We start from the raw sequence: 20,075 nt of genomic DNA on the forward strand, positions 1-20,075 counted from the left end.
GAGTCTGTGTGCAATATGTCAGCTCGATTGGATCACGGGAAATGGGTTAAAAAACGACCGAAAGATTTGCACGGTCATGAGCGCGCAAGCAAGTAAACTTAATATAAAGGATTTAAAAAGCGACACGCACATTTCTCGAGTCTTAACTTACCTTTGCTTGGAAGCCAGACAAGGTGCAGGGATACGAGGGACAGATTCTAACACGTGTAAATATGGTCACTGAACCTTCAACGAGTCACGGGCGAGGAACTCTGTTGTAAAGGCAGTAACTGTCCTCTGAGTTATGATTAACCAACGGTCCAGCGATGTAAACAATGACCAATTGTTTCCAGTCCACATTTGGTTCTGACTTTTGAATGTCCATTAAAAGCCATGGTTTTGCATGGACTCCAAAAAGGCACTTAATGATAGCGTCCCATTTCAATATCAACTGGGCCATTTTTTTAAACCAACTCTGGTTTTTCGAACCACGCTGGATTGACCTCAGAAGTGCAAATAATGTTATTAGTAAATGTAATATACATTGATCTTATATATATCCTTTAACCGTTCCACTACTTACAAACCATACAAACGCCTAGAGTAAATCACTAAGCAATTAACATGTGCTCTGTATAGGAACAGCTAAATGGCAGACAGGTATTGGGAAAATCAGGCCATGGTCATGCTGATGAGTGGTTAGAAATGGACTTCACGGCCTCTAATAATAAATTATAAACATGGCAAACACAGGTCTGAGCCACATTTTTATTTGAGGAATCTGCTGATGTGCAAAATACAGATGAAGGCAGTTTTACTCAGTCCAGTACTGCAAGTCATAACATTCAATTGCCTTTTCCTATGTGATAACATCCAATTAATAAAATTACAATAAAACATCTATTCAGAAACCCTACTGTAACAAAGTGGTTACAACTGTATTTGGTAAAATGCACTCTAAAAGATTGGAAGCCACTTCTTTAAATCAAACATTAAAGCATTTGTATTTCTAAAACAGTTACGCCACAATGACAACACAGACCTGCCTTGCTATATCGTACCTAAACGTAAAAATAAAATTCCTTGTGAAAATTATCAACCACCATGAAATTTCACCCCTTTTCTACGGCTAATATTATTACCATTAATTCAATTTTATATTTTATACAATGATGCATATTAAGGCGGATGCACAAGGTAAAACTGTGGCCTATGGAGTTATGCAAAACAGTGTTTTCAGTCAATGTTTTATATATCTACTGCACTTAGTAGGGTTCTCGATATAGTTCGTCGAGATGGAACTGGACTGTTCTGTGCCACCCTCTAAATACTGGCGAAACCGGCACATTCGGAGCATGTGGGTTTGTAAGCAAGTGTACAAGGAGCAACACCATTTGCACGCGTGCATGATGACATCACTAGCGTTGCTATGTAACAAATGCACCGATACCAGCTGAATCGAGTGAACGTTGTGCAGACATTCTATATTCATAATAAACGTGAGGTTATGAAGAAATCCCATATAACCCAAAATGTGCCGGACACCATTGGGCTGCATTGGTAAACACGCACATTACAAAATAAACCATAAACACACACACACGCTTGCCTATAAGGACTCATATAATCTATACAGTACACAGGATACCCTTTTTGCTATATACTTCATAAAAGCCTTACAGCAGCCTGTTTCAGTATAGCAGCTGCAAAATTTTAGTGCAGTATCAACATTTAATTTGCTAGTCTTAAGTGGCCCATATTGTGAACACCACCACGGAAGGTATATCATGCACTGAAAACGCCCATGTGTTTCCATACACCTTCGAGAACTTATTGCTACATTTTTTTTTATAACATGCCAACAGTCTATGAGAAATATTCTTTGGAAAGAACAAAATAAAATCCAGTTACCTGTTTTCAAAGCAACAAATATACATATAGCCACAGCTCAGGACCCACAGTGGAACAGAAGAGTGCATTTGTCGTGGTGTTGTCAAGTGATGTTACCAATATATCATGTGGATAACGGTTTAGTTATTAATTGACCTTTAAATTACAGAAATTGCAATATATCAACATAACTTTGTAACTTGAAACAGTATAACACTCTACACCCAGTTTCTAAGCATACCATAATACTGTAGCACATACTTCATTGACATTTTCCATCTGCAGTAAATCGAGCAAAATCAATAAACACTACATTGATTAAAATCTGCAACGTGCTTGTCTTCTTTCTCGCTGCTGTGTGCATTTGTGCACGTGTATGTGGGCAGACACACATCTGTGCCTCGTCCTGTGTGTGTTGTGTGCGCGCGCATGGGGAAACCTGTATGCCTCGTGCCTGTGTGGGTGCACATGGACGTGCGTACTGAACGAAGTGCTGTATGCGAGGTATGGAATGATCCAACGGGTCCATATTGCCGGGAAGCCCTGACACACAACTGTCGACTGTGGAGCTGCAGGGACCACGTGTGTGCGTGCTTCATGCAGAGTAAGGAACATGCCAGAAAACTCCGCACACCGGCCCACGCTCACTACCAGTGTCAAAAATGGCACCACCCTGGGACAAAAGTTTACAAGCTGTTATTACATGACTGAGCCTGGCAGGGCACTTTTTCTCTCTCTTTCTTAATGGCTCAGGTGAGGATTCAGTCCCTTGTTAAAGGCTTATTGTATAAAGATGCTCGAGTGCAAATCGATTAGGTTTAAGGATTTGTGCTGAACTGCCACTTCCACCAAAATAAAGCAAGCTAAACATTAACACAAGCGTATGTCCGCAGCCCTCTGCTATGGAATACAAATTACACAGACTACACATTTTACAGTATATTGTATTTGTTCTAAGACTGCTCAGGCTGTACTGAGTTCTCCATAGTAGCAAACACATACGCAATTGTTAAGTGCTTGAATTATGTGTTGGCTTGGATTATACATTCACTAGTGGCGTCACTAGCCACTATGGTGCAGATATGCCTCCATACTGCAACAGAGCTTGAGGTGGAGAGTGTGAAATTCCTAGGAGCTGTGTCAAGTCACATTTACGTTCGTCTCGTTTGCGTTCGTCACGTCTCGGCATTAGCAATGCACACCTGTCTGCTTGTGCACCTCTTAAAATGCACAGTACAATGGATCACATTAGCAATATTCCTAACCAATGCTAGTGTTTAATTTCTTTTACGTTAAAGTTCCGTAGATTTATAGACAAAAAGCTTTTAAATATTGCCATCCTGAAGTGCCATTTACAATTGAGTATTGCAACCTTGTTTTAGACATTACTTTACATGACGCAGAAGCTGCCTACTATTTATAAAATACCATGACTTTACCTAACCATTTCTGGCTATCTTTGGGAAAAATACTCTTTACATCTAATTATCAGGTGGGTAAGTAAAAAAAACTGTTGTCAAAGACAGTGCAAATGTTATTAAGGATTCAGGTTCACTTAGCGGCTTCAACGCAGTCTCATATTGGTTTTCAAGGCTTCGAGCCAATTCGCATTAAGCCAATTTAATTTTGAGGATGGTTAACGCAGATTTGGCATAGCCAAACGTACGTTCGACTATCACGAGGTTTTAGGGTGGTGGGGATGTGCTGGGGAAAGATTGGAAATGTGTAAAGATGGGGGTGTGGTGGGGTGGGGGTGGTGGGCATTTGGGGTCATGTTTGGAAATAAGGCAAGGGAATTTCGGGATAGGAAGGGTGGGGCAAGCGTTTGGTCCATCAGGTGTAGCCTGACGGACAAATCTCTTGACGGATTAAAAACTCAGCTCGGGTCTAAGGCAGGGTTGTGCAGGTCAGTATGTCTCAGAATCTGAGTCCCCAATATGGTCGTCTGAGTGGCTGTTGCCCACATGGCCGGGCGGCCCGCCTGCCACGCCATTCTCCACGACGCAGGTGGCCGCCACGGTGCTGCACAGTGACGGCTGCAGAACTTCGCCGTTGGGACCGAAGCCCGCGAGACGAGTGTGTGGCAGTCGCACTCCGGGCCCACGTTCGATTTCTCTGACACCGCCTGGAGGCACGGCCTTCGCCAGGACCGGGGAGGAGTGCGGGGATGAGGCGGAGGGAACGGCATCGGGGGAAAGTGGCAGCATGGCGCCCAGGATGAGGGACAGGCACTCGGCCACACTCTTGTTTGGGGCACAAGAGAGTGCCGGTGTGTAGCCTGCATGTGAGAAATAACAACACGACCGTCATTGTCTTGTGGTGAAATACGCTTCCCAAAGTGACTTATTCGTACAGAAGTCCTGCATTACATAATCCAATGCAGAGGTGCACACAACTGAAATTATTGGAAAACATATTCTGCAAAAACACGTATAAAACGTACACTATACACTCAGTGGGGGTGCTCTTGAAAACAACTTAATACATACTCTTTGGTTATTTCGGTAAAGTCACGTAGGTATAAAATAAAATAGATCACGACGTTTCGGGCGCAACACAAGCATCCGTCATCAGGTGGGAAAGCATGGTCTGCTGCTGATGCAGACTGTTTTAAAAGGTTTGAAATGGGTGTAGCCCCAGGGTTATAAAGGAATGGCTGGGTCTAGTGATGTTAATGTGAGAAATTAGCATGTAACTTGGTACGGAAGTGGCTCTCTGTTAATGTGAGAGATTAGCATGATGTTAAAGTGAGAAATTAAAACAATTGGCAACGGCCGATGTATTGGTCCTACGGTGTTTCAGATCTGCCTTGTGTCACGAACGTGGTCCGAGATATGTCGTGTCGTTTCCCCAATGTAACTGCTTCCACAACCACAACTCAGTTTGTAGACACCAGGGTACTGCATGGCAGGAATCACATCCTTTACAGATGGGATTAGATCACGGCTTTTGTGTACTGTGTTGAAACGAACCTGGATCCTGTGTTTGTTCAAGATTTTGGAAATATTTTTGGGAATGCCTATGTATGGCAAAGTGATGGTTTTGGTTGAGGAGCCCAGTTACTTGCTGAGGAGCCAACCAAAACCATCGCTTTGCCATACATAGCAGGCGTTACCAAAAAGATTTCCAAAATCTTGAACAAACACAGGATCCAGGTTCGTTTCAACACAGTACACAAAATCCATGTTTTAATCCCATCTGTAAAGGATGTAATTCCTGCCATGCAGTACCCTGGTGTCTACAAACTGAGTTGTGGTTGTGGAAGCAGTTACATTGGGGAAACGAAACGACATGTCTCGGACCGCATTCGTGAACACAAGGCAGATCTGAAACACGGTAGGACCAATACATCGGCCGTTGCCGACCATTGTTTTAACGCTATGGGCTTACACGAACTTGATTTTTCCAAGATGGAGATACTCTGCAAACCTACCGGCTACCTTCAGAGATTTGTTCATGAAGCCATCCAGATATATAAACACAGACACAACTTCAACCGAGATGATGGGTACAATCTGAGCAATCATTGGAAGGACGTTATTAACCAGGTAAAGTCTTAACTGACTGATGTTCCCATCCTACCTGCCTATGTCAGCTGATATTTCATGCTAATCTCTCACATTAACATAGCCACTTCCGTGCCCAGTTACATGCTAATTCCTCACATTAACATCATGCTAATCTCTCACATTATCATAGCCACTTCCGTACCTATTTACATGCTAATTTCTCACATTAACATCACTAAACCCAGCCACTTCTTTATGACCCTTGGGCTACACCCATTTCAAACCTTTTAAAACAGTCTGCATCAGCAGCAGACCATGCTTTCCCACCTGATGACGGACGCTTGTGTTGCGCCCGAAACGTCGTGATCTATTTTCTTTCATTTTATACCTACGTGACTTACCGAAAGAACCAAAGAATATGGATTCCTGCAGTCACGAAAGCTTCAAATCAAAACTTTATACATGTTTTCAAAGTCTTCTTGGTTCTTTCAGTAAAGTCATGTAGAATGGAAATAATAAAATAATAATTAAACATAATAAAATAATTCTCACGACGTTTCGACCACAATGCAAGTATCCGTCCTCAGGTGGAGAACAGGTCTGTCGACAAGGACGGGTACTTGCGTTGTGGTCGAAACGTCGTGAGAATTATTTTATTATGTTTAATTTTTATTATTTTATTATTTCCATTCTACGTGACTTTACCGAAAGAACCAAGAAGATGAATCCCTGCAATCACGAAAGCTTTAAATCGAAAATTTAAAAAAAATTCAAAGCTTGCACTGAATCTCACACAATGGGTAGGCAGCTGCAGTGCTGACTGTAGACTAAAGCGCAAATTGGCAGCAAAGTAATGGAAGCGACAGTATGAAGAGCCCTACCATTGTGGTCGACGGCCAGGATGCTGGCACCCTTGTTAAGAAGCACCTGTACAACTGTTGCCATGCCACTTCTGGCTGCCAGGTGCAAAGGACTAAATGCACATACGCACACAAATACAGAAACAACTCACATACAACCCAGTCAAGAGCACCGAGAAAACTCAAAAGGAATATAATTGTGTAGAAGCAAAGCAGGACATTCAGAGAGCAGCTTGCAAGAATCCTGGCAAAACCACACTGCGTTATTATCTCCTGCTGAATACACTTTAAATCGCCACCATAATTAACATTGCACGATGATTAAAAAAAACGCAAAAAAATACTTTGTCGATCCATCAATAGCACAACACGTCTGCATGTAATCCAAGAGGCACAGTAAAATAAAGTGTGGACAAATTTTACACCGCTGACCGAAGGGCCTCCACGAGAGGGAGAGCTCTCGCGAGCCGTTCTTGAGCAATGGGTCCTGCTCACCTTCCCGAACCTGTGGCCCAATCAACGCTGAAAACATTTTTGCGGACCACCATGTACCAAAACAATATTTTTTAAATAAATGTTAATAACATTAAAAGCACTGTAAAACGTAACTTCAAATATGTAAAAAATTATAAACTTGCTTTTTGTTGATTCACATTAAGTTAAATGCGGTTATGGTGTTTTATAAAAAAAAAAATCTTGACATCTGAAAATTCCGTAGACCACTTCCCACAGCCCTGCAGACCACAACTTTGGAAACCACTGCTCTGGAGGGTATTTGGCCTCTTTTACACTGAACAGATGTCTTTGCAGAGGTGGGAGTACTCACACTTTACCTAGCCACACTATCTGCAAATTGACTGTTGTGTACCCGTTTATTCTGGTGAGTGGACAGAGGTGGGGGGGTGAATTAAAATGCATGCCAGTTGTTTCAACTACTGCGCCGCGAGATCTAACTCAACCGGCAACCTTTGGCTTACAAGCCCAGTGTACTAACCATTACAACGTGGCAGCCTCCCCGAAAAAATCAATACTTGGAGAAATAAATGTCTTATGGTTGGTCAAATGGAAGCATGAGCATGACGTACGTCTGGAGAGCGGCATTTGTAGCATTGATGAGGTTGAGGTCGTCTAGCTTATCCAAGATCAGCAAGGCACACGTCTCATGGCTCTGTGAACACAAACAACAGAGCCAGTCAGTCTGCAGCACACGGAACGTCTTATTGCTGAGAACTGGGGCAATACAACAAATTACGATGGAAATGTTACACCCAACACTGCAATTTGCACATATTGATGTTCCTAAAGAAAAACATTTTAGTAATAGGTTTTTACCCTTTCAACTGGTACAAAAACTGGCACCTTTATACAAGGCATCATGTTTGCAATAACGACAACACAAGCAGTCAAAATGCAAACAAAAAGAAACAACTCTGATGATGATAATGATGTGCCTTTTGGCGTCATCTGGTCCAACACCAATGGAAACTAGGCTCTAAGAAAAGCTGTCTCGGGTGTGGACCAATCAACTTCAAGGACAGTGCATATCATTATCATCATCAGAGTTGTTTACTTTTTGACTGCTTGTGTTGTGGTTATTGCAAACATGATGCCTTGTATAAAGGTGTCAGTTTTTGTACCAGTTGAAAGGGTAAAAACCTATTACTATATTTTGTCAATGGTAAAGGAGGTCTCATAGAAGAACATTTTAATCTGTGCACATTACCTGCTCTGAAATCTGCATGAGAAAACTGGACACTGATAAAGAACGTGGAACAAAGTCAGCAATGCGCACAAAAAGCACGGAAGTGCACATTTGGATCGACACTAGGAGACAGAAGAACAAAAGGACAATATGATACATGAACGTTAGAGACATGAGATTGACTGTTAAGAAGAATAAATAGGCTTAGGCAGGACATGCCAGCGCTGCATCTTCATCAGTGTTAAATGCTGCGGGCTTGCCAGATAGTTTGAAAAGTGGACATTTGATCCGATCACAATCTTGATAAGAGATGAGTAACATTGGCTACCTATGAATCATAGATTAATTTCAAAACCATGCCTACTCATCTATAAGAGTCTGCATCGATCCGCTCAATGCTATCTCGCTGGGCAGTGTGTACTCGTCTCAATGGACCTAAAACGACGCCGTCTTCGATCCGAAGCCCATGATGATGCAACTTTACCAACCCGCAAACCTCGTGCGATATGGACAGTGCAGTTTTGGGGTCTCCAGCTTGAAGACCTGGTACTGGTTACTCGTAGATGTTGGAGAGTTAATCCTTGAGTCATAGCGAGTTTTACAAAAGACCTAAGACAGTGTTATTTCAAATAGTTTACTACGTGTGATCAGTGCGCATTCGTGATGGGACTGGACTCATAATGGTGCGTGATAACAAGTGTTCAAACTTACCAACTTACGTGCACCGTGGAAACATACCTATTACATCAGCATGTGTACATGAAAGGCCTTTACCCAACTGTGGATCAATGACAGATGATGATGTTGATGGCAGCAATTTGGTGCGAGCATTAATCCCACAGTAAAAATGTATATATGTTGAACTTCTTTTGCACCGTACGTAGCCAACCGTGCTAATCGGAGGTGCCCTGTCAACTGGCTTTCCCATGTCACACACAAAGTGTGGTGGAGGCTGCATGTGTGCACAAGCTCACTCTGCTGCAGGCCAGATGAAGGGCTGTGTTCCGGTTGGCATCCTGCAGCTTGAGATCGGTTTTTGTGCTGTTCACCAGTACCTCTGTCGATGCAGAATGGCACAAGCGGTAACGGTTTAGGAATATGTCAAGAAGAGATTGCATGAAAAATAAGCTTACAATATTAAAATGAATGTGGAGAATTGACAATTTTTTAAAGCAAAGTTCATACGTGCTGTAAACAGTAAGCAAATATTCGTTGCTCCCAATTTTGTTTTTATTATCTAAACTCAATATAGTGGTAGTTCCTCGGTTAACGTTTTGTAATCCGTTCCATGAAAAATACTCTTCACCAAAAAAACAGAAAACGTAATTTAAATTAAGCCCGACGAGGTCGAAACCGCTCATAAATGGGCGTCGCCGATTGGCTGAGGGCAAGCCGAGCCGACTTACGAGCACTAGAATTGGCCGAAATTTGGAGCCCCCGCGTACATAACGTAAACATGCCGTTTCATTGCTCGATGAACACGACGACCTTCAATTTGATTCGTGGGCAGGGCTAACGTCAGTGGCGAGTGATACTGCAAGCTGTCCTGTCTATCTCTCCCCTTCAACAAGGAGCACTGACCCGCGTAGCGAAGAGCAGCAAGATCATAACTCTATGTAGTCCCCGACTTACGACGGTCCGACTTACGATATTTCGATCTTACGATGGCGACAGCGATACGACAAAATTGTAAAATATTTTTAATTTCGCGCGGCAGGCAAACGCAGCAGCGTACGAGGTACGATACTGTACCTCGTACGCTGCTGCGGGAGCAACAGGAGAGCTTCACCATTCTTGCCCGATGAAGCTGATTGTAATTACCAGCGAAACGTCGTACTCAAATTTTAAAATGCAACAGCATTTTAAAATTTGATTCTCTCTTCAACACACCGGTGGGCTAAAGAAGTGAATTATTTTGTCCTTTGAAAAACGTGACACATTTTTTACTGTTTGGCCGTGTCGGGTGGTGGAAGGTTACGACACATTTATAATAACGCGATCTAACCCAAAAAAACCTATATTATGAATAATATTGGTCACGAAAACCTACGTGTTAAACGATACTGTACATTGGGACGCTGCCGGGATGTATGCATCTCCCGCCTTGTGTGATGCCTCACTCTCACCAGCGGTCAACGGAGTTAAGTTGTCTCGGTGTTCGTGCATGTATTTTTTCTGTGTTTTTTGTGTTTTAATGCATGTTAAAAGTTTTTATAGCAGGTAACATTGTTTCCTGAAAAAACTTTCTATTAAATTGCAGTTCATATAGGTAGGCTAAGAATTTACCTTGTTTTTACTTTACATTTTACTGTGCAATACAGTATTGTAATTAATAAATACATACAGTATATAGTTTATACAGTACGGTACTGTAAATTGCTCTGTTTTACTAAATTATCACCATTCTTTAGAACTCCTGGGTAGGCTAGGCCATCTTCGACTTACGATATTTTTGACTTACGATGGGGTCGTCGTAACACATCTCCATCGTAAGTAGAGGATTACCTGTACTGACATGGCAATAGTTCAATGTGAATGTGCCATTTTATTGAGAGACTTGTGTTATCTTAGTGTGGTCTGGGACTGTTTTGTTATTTTTGCCGCCTTGCCCAATGTTGATAAATCGAACTTACGTAATATATATTTTATTATTTAATTTTAGTGACTTGCTTACCATTTTCTCTATTTTGCACTGCTATTGTTTTTTTGTATCGTTTGCTCTTGTAACTTGCTGATCTGCCCATACTGTGAATAAGAGCTTCATAGCTCATTGGATTCTTCCAGTTTAATTAGAGATTCTGATTTACGATTCTGGTATGGGAGAGGTGGTCTTCATCCAGCAGGGCACTGTAAAGACGTAATGTCCCCTATGCATAATTTGTCCGCCTGTGCCCAGGGGCAACTGACCGACGGCAGTGGCCTGCCCGTTCTCGCACGCCATCATCAGGGGGCTCTTCCCGGCCATGTCGGTGACGTTGACAAGCGCGTTGTGGCTGAGCAGTAGCTGGAGGCACTCAACGTGGTCCGTGAAGGCAGCGGCGTGCAGCGGCATCCTGCTCACGGGGCGCCACCATGCCGCCAACACCAGCAACAACACTTTCAGCAAACGCACCCGGGCCAGTCATCTCCATGTAAATGAGGTGCTATAATAAAATCAGTCAAAGTGTCTTTCCTGCTTAAAAGCACATTCAGGGAGGTGCTCATTTCCCCCCGACGTCTGAATCATCATCCACACGTTTTACTTGTACCACACCTCCCGTGCAGTATATCGAGATGCCCTGTGGCAGGCTAGCCAAAGGATCCCCCCCCCCTCCCCAGGTGGCAGCTGTCCCTGTGCCGCACACGGTGAACGCAGCGCCGGCCTGCAAGTAGGTATTAGTCTGCAAGTTGGAGGTGATCTTATGGAGTGGCTTTTGCCAATTTGTGAGTCATTTATGTTGAACCGGCATTTTAATTTCCATACTCCAATGGTGGGGGCCATACTCTTTTTCAGATGATAAAAATGTTGGACTTCCCACAAAGCGAGTCAAATGCTCTGTAATAATGCCACTGAACAAGATGCACATTAAACAAGAATAAACAAGATGATATTGTACATCACAGAAGAGCTTACCTGCTACATTTAACATTAAAAAGCAGTTCAAATTAAGTTCCCCATGCGTGAAATATCCATAGATTGTAAAGCCTGTTTCAGACCAACTATTCAAAACATGCAGCTGCAAATATGCAAAGCGCCAACAGCCATGGTCGAGCAAAAGATCACAATGCCAGCCACTTCAGATGTGTGCATCACATTGCGATGCATAGGAAGGGTACGTATATTGCGTACACTTAAACCCTATATGGCAAAGCCAAAACAGATGTCCCATCAATACCTACCTTCCCTTGGCATCAGGGCAGTTGATAATCTTGGCACCAAAAGTATCGATTAACATTTCCGCACAGCTTTCATTGTCATTTAACCTGCGATGAAATGAAGAAGACAATACTGATTTTTAAAATGCATCTCTTTACACGTGCTACCCCATTGAAAACTTCCACCTCACTGCCCCCTCACACATCCAATACTTCATTGCTAAACACTGCATAATAGACATGCGAGGCACACACTGTAACTTCCAAAAACACTTGTTAATTTACGTACAATTGTCAATGATGCTGTTATCATAATATAAAAAACCCATTTGTTTTAATTGAAACTCTTGACAACACACGATGTACATTACCGTTGAAACACACCTTGGAGAGATGGGAGAATGAATAATGAAAAAGCCATCTAAAATAGCAAGGCCAAGGCGTACCCATCACACAATAGGTTCCCTATGGTGTGACTATTGTTCCGTTTCCCTTACGGTCAACACAGCTCCCTATAGTTCTAAGGAACATCGCGCATAGACCCCACATGCCCTTAATTCACGCAGCTCTCGAGAAAAGATTGTGCTGTAATTTATTCAAAATATAAAAATAACCTGATTAAAAAATATCCCCTTCCTCCACGATGTATTCATACATATTATTTTTACGAGCGCAGTTTTAGCGGTTCTGAATGCAGATCAGATAAACAGCGCAGCACTCACACAGCACAGTGCAGCGGTGAGAAGGCATTCCCTTCCTGCTTCTGGAATACGTCCAGCTCCAGCAGCAGCTCTACGCAGCCGTCGTGACCTGAGCATTCCACAGAAGTCACGCAATGCATGCATCACCAGATGCATAAACAACCATCTTAAACTCAGACGCTTCATGTTTCGACGTCCGTTAAGGAGGAAAGAACAAGGTAGGTAAAACACATCGAGTTGGGAGAATAACCCACGAATAACGTTGAGCAAAAAGTGTTAGATATAATTCAAAAAAACATCAGACCCTTCATCTTCTGGAAAATGTGCAAGAACCCACGTTACAATGAGTACACCACCATGGAAGCCATTATGCCACCGTCACCCATGGCTAGAAAGACTTAAGATTCCCCATAGCCATAAAAACGTATGGGGAAAGTGCTACTAGTGAGCACCTACTAAAGGTCAGCATACAAATTAAGGGGGTGATAACGACGAGCATCATAAATTTCGATTTAAAGCTTTCGTGACTGCAGGGATTCATCTTCTTGGTTCTTTCGGTAAAGTCACGTAGAAGGGAAGTAATAAAATAATAAAAATAAAACATAATAAAACAAAATAATTCTCACGACGTTTCGGCTACAACGCAAGCAGCCGTCTTCAGGTGAAGAATGAGACACTACCAAGCGAGGAGCTTATATATAAGCTGGGTTGGAGGTGGAAGAGCGCCTTAATAAAAAGAATGTGCATATGAAGAGGAATTTAGCATATTCATGGGAAATGCGTAGGAGGTGGGCGGGGGGGTTTCAAAGTCATATTATGTCCATGCATTATGCAGGATCAGCAGCACCAAGGGGGGGTGCAGGGAGTAGCATTAACAAAGGCAAGGAATGTTAATGATATGTAGCTGCAGTTACTAAACAACCACGTTGAAAACTAAAGTATAAACTACATAAAAAACTAAAGTATAAACTGCATAGCACCATCAGTATACTTACTATACTCTACAATAAGCTGAGTTACTAACAGCAAGTAATACATTACAATTCTACGTCGTAAAATTATATAATATGCTTCCATCTAAACTTTATTCTCTTACATCACACGAGCATATACCGTACTATATACTGCCATAGATAAACCCAACATTAAATTATATACTGTATTGCTATAAACCACCCTATACCTTATACATTTTTAATATAACACTATGTATTAACGACATGTGTTTCAGGTCAGACATGTCGTTTGTCTCACAAACGACATGTCTCGGACCGCATCCGTGAACATAAAGCTGACCTGAAACACGGTAGGACAAACACCTCAGCCGTGGCAGATCACTGTTACAGCTCAGTGGGCTCACATGACATTGACTTCTCCAAGACAGAGGTTCTCTGCAAGCCTTCTGGCTATCATGAGAGATTCGTTCATGAGGCGATCCACATATACAAACACAGAGACAATTTTAACCGAGAAGATGGATTCTGGCTTAGCAATCATTGGAAGGACGTAATAAACCATTTCGATACACATTAGGGTGGGTAGAATAATACATAGTGTTATATTAAAAATGTATAAGGTATAGGGTGGTTTATAGCAATACAGTATATAATTTAATGTTGGGTTTATCTATGGCAGTATATAGTACGGTATATGCTCGTGTGATGTAAGAGAATAAAGTTTAGATGGAAGCATATTATATAATTTTACGACGTAGAATTGTAATGTATTACTTGCTGTTAGTAACTCAGCTTATTGTAGAGTATAGTAAGTATACTGATGGTGCTATGCAGTTTATACTTTAGTTTTTTATGTAGTTTATACTTTAGTTTTCAACGTGGTTGTTTAGTAACTGCAGCTACATATCATTAACATTCCTTGCCTTTGTTAATGTTACTCCCTGCACCCCCCCTTGGTGCTGCTGATCCTGCATAATGCATGGGCATAATATGACTTTGAAACCCCCCCGCCCACCTCCTACGCATTTCCCATGAATATGCTAAATTCCTCTTCATATGCACATTCTTTCTGTTAAGGCGCTCTTCCACCTCCAACCCAGCTTATATATAAGCTCCTAGCTTGGTAGTGTCTCATTCTTCACCTGAAGACGGCTGCTTGCGTTGTAGCCAAAACGTCGTGAGAATTATTTTATTTTATTATGTTTAATTTTTATTATTTTATTACTTCCCTTCTACGTGACTTTACCGAAAGAACCAAGAAGACGAGCATCATGCCTGGCTGTCTTATATCTCGACAGTGCTGACGTTTTACACACCACATTGGGTGAAACATAGTTTAAGGCTGAAGTAATGAACAGGAGGCTCAGTATACATTTCGACAGCACTTGCCACCAGTCATCCACAGGCAGAAACTGGTCACACACACACGATCCGTGCACAGCCCACCATTGTAACACGCCCAATGGAGCGGCGTGTAGCCGCTGCGGTCGGTGAGTGGGATGGGTGCGCCGCTTGCCATGGCGGCCTGCACGAGGGCTGACAGGATGCCCATGTGACCACAGGCGGCAGCCATGTGCAGTGGGGCCCGGCCACGCCGCTCGCGCAGGGACACGTCCACGCCGCGCTGCAGCAGCAGATCCACACACTCCTCGTGGCCGGTTGCCGCCTGTACGCACAAGGCACCGCCGCACATGGTGCAAGAATCAGTGACCACCCATCGTTGTAAAGCTGCCGTGATCACCTCTTGGATTGTGAGTCCGTTAGCGGTCCTTCCACTAGTTTTACGTCCCTTCTCAATAAGCAATGAAATTAAACTTTTATTGAATGCATGACTCTACCATTTTAGCCAAAGCTTTTCAGAAGACATGTTGGATAAATGAACCCGACTCAATTACACAGACTGACGGAGGAAACATATCGATTTAAACAATGGAAACTTTCTGGGGAAAGTTATGATGTGATCGTCTGGTATTTCTAAAACAGGCGGCTCCTCACCGCTCTGTGTAGTGCGGTGCACCCTTTCTTGTCCTTGGCATTAATACTGGCTCCTTTGCTCAACAAAAGAGAGGCGCAGTCAGTGTGGCCATTCCCGACCGCCAGCATCACAGGCGTCCTGTGAAAGCGAGAGCAATTCCACACGAACAGCAATGAACCCAGCATTCATCTACACCTCCACTTCATATCGCAGCACACGGGATGAAAAGCGGGTGCCTTGCAGCAGTACGTACTGCTCGCTGGCGTCGCTCGCGTCCACCGCCTCGTTGGAGTCTGCGTTCTCTACCAGCAGGCGCAAGCACTCCACGTGTCCATTGGTTGCTGCATGCAAAAACAGGAAATGCCGCAAATGCTGAAAACACTCCCAAGGCGGCTTTTTCAGCAGAAGCAATTCACGGACAAGACTCCGCAAGGAGAAGGGCACCACCTCGTCCTCACTTCCAGGCCTGATCTCAGAGGTAAAAACAGCCGATGCAGAGGCAGTGCTCGCTACCAATGCCAGCTCTTCATTAGGGAGCCAGTGAGGCTGTGCCCCACGAGTCAAAAATGAAAGTAAAGCCCTGACAATACTTACCTGCTCATTATCAAGATTATAAACTGCTACCCCCCGCACCCTCTCTCTCTTTTCTCCTCCTTCCCCAGTACCCTATCCCTCACCTTGAAGCTTCTGTGACCCCACCAAAATATATCTACCCACCGGTCACCAAGACTACCTGCAGAGTGGAGTGCAGTCCGGCGATCGGGTCCCTCCTTGAGCAGAACGGACGCCCCGTGCTGAATGAGCACGCGCACGCAGTCGGTGTGCCCTCGCAGCGCGGCCAGGCCCAGTGGGGTGTAGCCGCTCCCTTCCCGTACATCCAGGTCGACCAGCGAGCGGATGAGCACCTCTAGCGCACCATGGTGCCCATGGTAAGCCTGTGGGAAAAGGAAGCGTGAGTGTCGGTGCGTGCAAGCAGAAATGCGAGGCCGCAAAACAAAAGCGTCTTGATGCACGCCTAATGCACAAAACAGCGATAGGGAGAATAAACGTGAATAGGTAATACTAAGATGTAACGCAAACATTCTAAAGTAATGGCACTTGTGTTCAACTTTAATTATGAAGCTACATTTTAAAACCTCACTACATATAACTCTTTATTATATAGTGATGGGGGAAGGGATGGTTCAGATACAACAAAAAGATGGATAGTATGTAAATAAGGCTATAGAATGCATTCATTGTTTACCTAAATACAATGGGGGTCTAAATGTTGTTTCATCTACTTTTATTGTATGTTATAGTAATTGGTCACCGAGTCACAGGTTAAGAGCAGATATATACAACCAGCACATGAGTAACGAGGAACAAATGAGCGTGGAATCGTCTATTTTCTATTTCCTTTCTTTCTTTCACAAACACAGTTAACCTGCGAACTGGATAATTCACCCGCACATAACCAAGAGTTAACTACATTACCATATGCATGGCCTTAAAAAACTATTTATTTGAATAAACGATTTAAACAATGCTCCTAAATTAATTTGAAAAAATACTGCTGGAGATGTCCCCCCCCCCTGCCCCCCTACGTTGCGGATTGGTCGCGTCAAACAAAAGGAGGGTGCAGGCAGACGTACGGCCAAGTGTAGGGGGCTGATGGGGTGTCCACTTTTTCCATCGCTCTGGAAGGCTCCAGGTTGCTCCAGCAGCTGTACGGCGAACGCAAACCACATGGCCACTTAGTCCACCCCTCTCAAGATTGCGGTCACGCTCAAAGTGTGCAGAAGGAGAACGACGAAGGGCCGGACGTGGCACGGTAGTTTACAGGTCTCATAAAACATCTGAATATTTAAATAAATGTACTGTAAATGCAATTCATTTCCATTGAAAATGGAAGCTAATGTACATCTATAATTATAAATTGACAGTAAAAAGTGCTTTTGTTACCCAAGTGCGCAATGTACGACTGCAATATAGCCAGAGTTACTTACAACGTAAAGTGGTGCTTCATTGGAAATCTGGTAGAGAAAGAACACGGAAAATGGTTTTATATAGGTGAGAAGTTAATTATAACCTGCAGAATAGAATGGATCCTAGAAAAACATTATGTGCTAATGTGTATATGCACAACGCTCACGCAAACAATGTCATTTGAATGCCTCTGAAGCACAAAAATGTCAGATGCTTTACATGCGTACATGTGCTCGACAATGCAAATGAGATGAGCAAGCAAGATTGTAACTTATGTAAATATGTATTGCTCTCATTTGAATTAAAATCTAATCTTTTTAGGGTGATTTAGGTGACTTTTTTCATAATTTTTTTTATTGTGTAAAAATACATGTCTGTGTTGATAGATGTTCAAAGAGGTGGAGTTAAACAACGACACCATCAAAGAAGCTACTGGTGCATGCAAAGAGTGCTACAAATATATTGGAAGAATGAGGTAAACAACTTGGAAGCTCAACAATGTGCAAGACACAGGAGGACAGGTTACTGACATGCATTGGAAGAGCACCCTGAAGCCAGTGTAAAAAGCTAGATCTTGGGATACTCTCCAAGTGCATAAATTACATCTTAACAATGGCTAATTTTCACCAAGATTTTTTTAATGAAAATAGGTTGCCACCACTGGAATCGTTGCCTAAAATGAACAAAACATCTGACGGAAACAAGCAGTCTTTAAGATGAGAATGACCCCTACCTAAGACACCTAACACCAGACTTTGGGGGTCAGGTGTCGACTTCGCCACAGCTATGATATCACAGAAATGAGGCAGCACTGGTGTGATAGATGTCAGGACAGCATCAATAGTTTCGGTCCCAGTGACCTCCTGACTTGTGTTAAAAGGAGCGTGGAAAGCGGTGGGCATGCAAGAGGGACATACCAACTCGAGACACACACGGTGGCCGTACGCAGCGGCGTAGTGGACGGGCGTGTAACCCTGCTTGTCCTGGATTCCTGGGTCGGCGTCCTTTCTCAAAAGGTGCTCCAGACATCTGGTACAAATAAACAAAGGCACAGCCGCTCGTTCAGCTACCGCGTCTCATGCCGCCATCCTATTCCCATTCATTCACATCTGTGCTTCTGAGCAAGTACTGTGTACATGTATAATCCTTTTGAAAATCCACTGCTGGATGAGGGCCTTCTCATTCTCTACGGGTCGTGGGAGTTATTTGCCCATTCTTCGCCACACTGGTTAATGTGGGTTTGTGAAGGTGGGAAGCGTAGACGTAAGAGGGCATAGACAAAGGTACAATGCATATTTATGCACTGCCCTCTGCTGACAACTACGTAGCACATAATGCAGCCACCGATGATGCATGGTGTTCACCCATCCAAGCACTATCCAAGTTCATCCCTGCCAAGCTTCCAAGATCTTACAAGATTGAGCGCATTCCAGGTGATTTTGTCGTAGGCTATAAAAATTGGATAAATAAGAGCAGAAGTGAATAACATGATGGTGCGAGCATTTATCTGCAGTGGTGAGCGCACACAGTTGGAGACATTTGGCCCAAGTGGCGAGCCTTGGTTAAAAAACAGAACAATAAGCAGAGATTTTACTTTATAAAACACATACAATGCAACTGGTATTGGCCAAACATCCCAAAGCTGAAAAGTTACCAGATAATTACTAAATTGGAATTACACGTAGCAACATCGTTCCCTTCCGCAAAAAAAACACTCAGTGAGGTTTTCATGGGTAAACAAGCAAAGTAATAATAGCTATATAGGACTGTACTGACATTGTATTGTACACTGAGAATGATATTGTGCTCTAAGTATCCACTTACAAGGCAACCTTGTTCTCTTTGTCTGGTGCCCTTAGTAGCAGCTTGTGTTGCTTTTCCCTGTCTTTGGCAACAGCCAATGTGAACGCTTGGCAAAACACCACCGTCCCTTAATGCTCCATAGCGATTAGACCCGTCCATGATTCACTTCCGTTATTAATACTAAAGCCAAATCTGTAAATGGTAATTACTAATCAGGGTGTTAGCTGCCAATGTGATGTTTACTTTCACAAATAACTTTATTTTATTATTACATGTCCTGCACATTAACGGCTGTAAATATTGAAAATTTGGTTTATATTTTAAATTATAACAAGAGTGCATGTGGGTTCCGATGTAATGATAACAGGTGGCCATTAAAAAAGTAACATTTGGACGAATCATTAAAGAACATTTAGCTCTTTGAGACCGACGACATGATCTCATTTCCTTTTAGATTTGAGCTTTAGGAATGCTAACATCGGAAAAAGCCAAGCATTTTTAAAAACTTTCAGTTAAAATATATATTACTGCTGTAAAACCTTAAAATTCAACTTCCATGTTAAACAGCCTTCAACTTCTATGTTGACCAAGTTTCTCAATTCACACAATACACAAACGAACGAAAGTGTATAACCAGTTTAACATGTAGGCTTTCGCTCCCCAACACACCAGTGTGCTGTACTAGTGACGAATTGGCATACTCTGTTTACGCGACAACCCTTACAAGCTGGCTGTGTCGGGTGGTGGCGGGTTTTAACGACACATTTATATATTTACGCGATCGAACCCAAAAAAAACCTGAATTATTAAAGTATAACCAACGCTACGAGACGAAACCCACCGCACAAAGGGAGCCGACGATGGGAATGTGTTGCGA

General features: G+C 42.9%; 1 protein-coding gene across 3 annotated transcripts in view; it reads right to left on the bottom strand.

Annotated features, from left to right (window-relative positions):
* Nucleotides 1–735: 735 nt before the first annotated feature.
* ANKRD28 (ankyrin repeat domain 28) overlaps nt 736–20,075 on the bottom strand; it is a 70,324-nt gene continuing 50,984 nt past the window's right edge. For 2 of the 3 annotated variants that reach the window (XM_078857632.1, XM_078857614.1), the window contains exons 15-28: nt 18,313–18,424; nt 17,416–17,442; nt 17,062–17,133; nt 16,161–16,362; nt 15,681–15,768; nt 15,448–15,565; nt 14,899–15,118; nt 12,518–12,605; nt 11,820–11,903; nt 10,848–10,993; nt 8,915–8,997; nt 7,324–7,406; nt 6,260–6,351; nt 736–4,147 (exon numbers count right to left, since the gene is read on the bottom strand). In XM_078857632.1, coding sequence (XP_078713758.1) covers nt 3,777–4,147; nt 6,260–6,351; nt 7,324–7,406; nt 8,915–8,997; nt 10,848–10,993; nt 11,820–11,903; nt 12,518–12,605; nt 14,899–15,118; nt 15,448–15,565; nt 15,681–15,768; nt 16,161–16,362; nt 17,062–17,133; nt 17,416–17,442; nt 18,313–18,424 — 1,786 coding nt within the window. In that variant the 3' untranslated portion in view covers nt 736–3,776. The remainder of the gene's footprint in view (nt 4,148–6,259; nt 6,352–7,323; nt 7,407–8,914; nt 8,998–10,847; nt 10,994–11,819; nt 11,904–12,517; nt 12,606–14,898; nt 15,119–15,447; nt 15,566–15,680; nt 15,769–16,160; nt 16,363–17,061; nt 17,134–17,415; nt 17,443–18,312; nt 18,425–20,075) is intronic. The other variant, XM_078857622.1, reaches the window with a different exon arrangement.

The sequence above is a fragment of the Lampetra fluviatilis genome, chromosome 1, assembly GCF_964198595.1.
Source record: "Lampetra fluviatilis chromosome 1, kcLamFluv1.1, whole genome shotgun sequence".
Lineage (NCBI taxonomy): Eukaryota > Metazoa > Chordata > Hyperoartia > Petromyzontiformes > Petromyzontidae > Lampetra > Lampetra fluviatilis.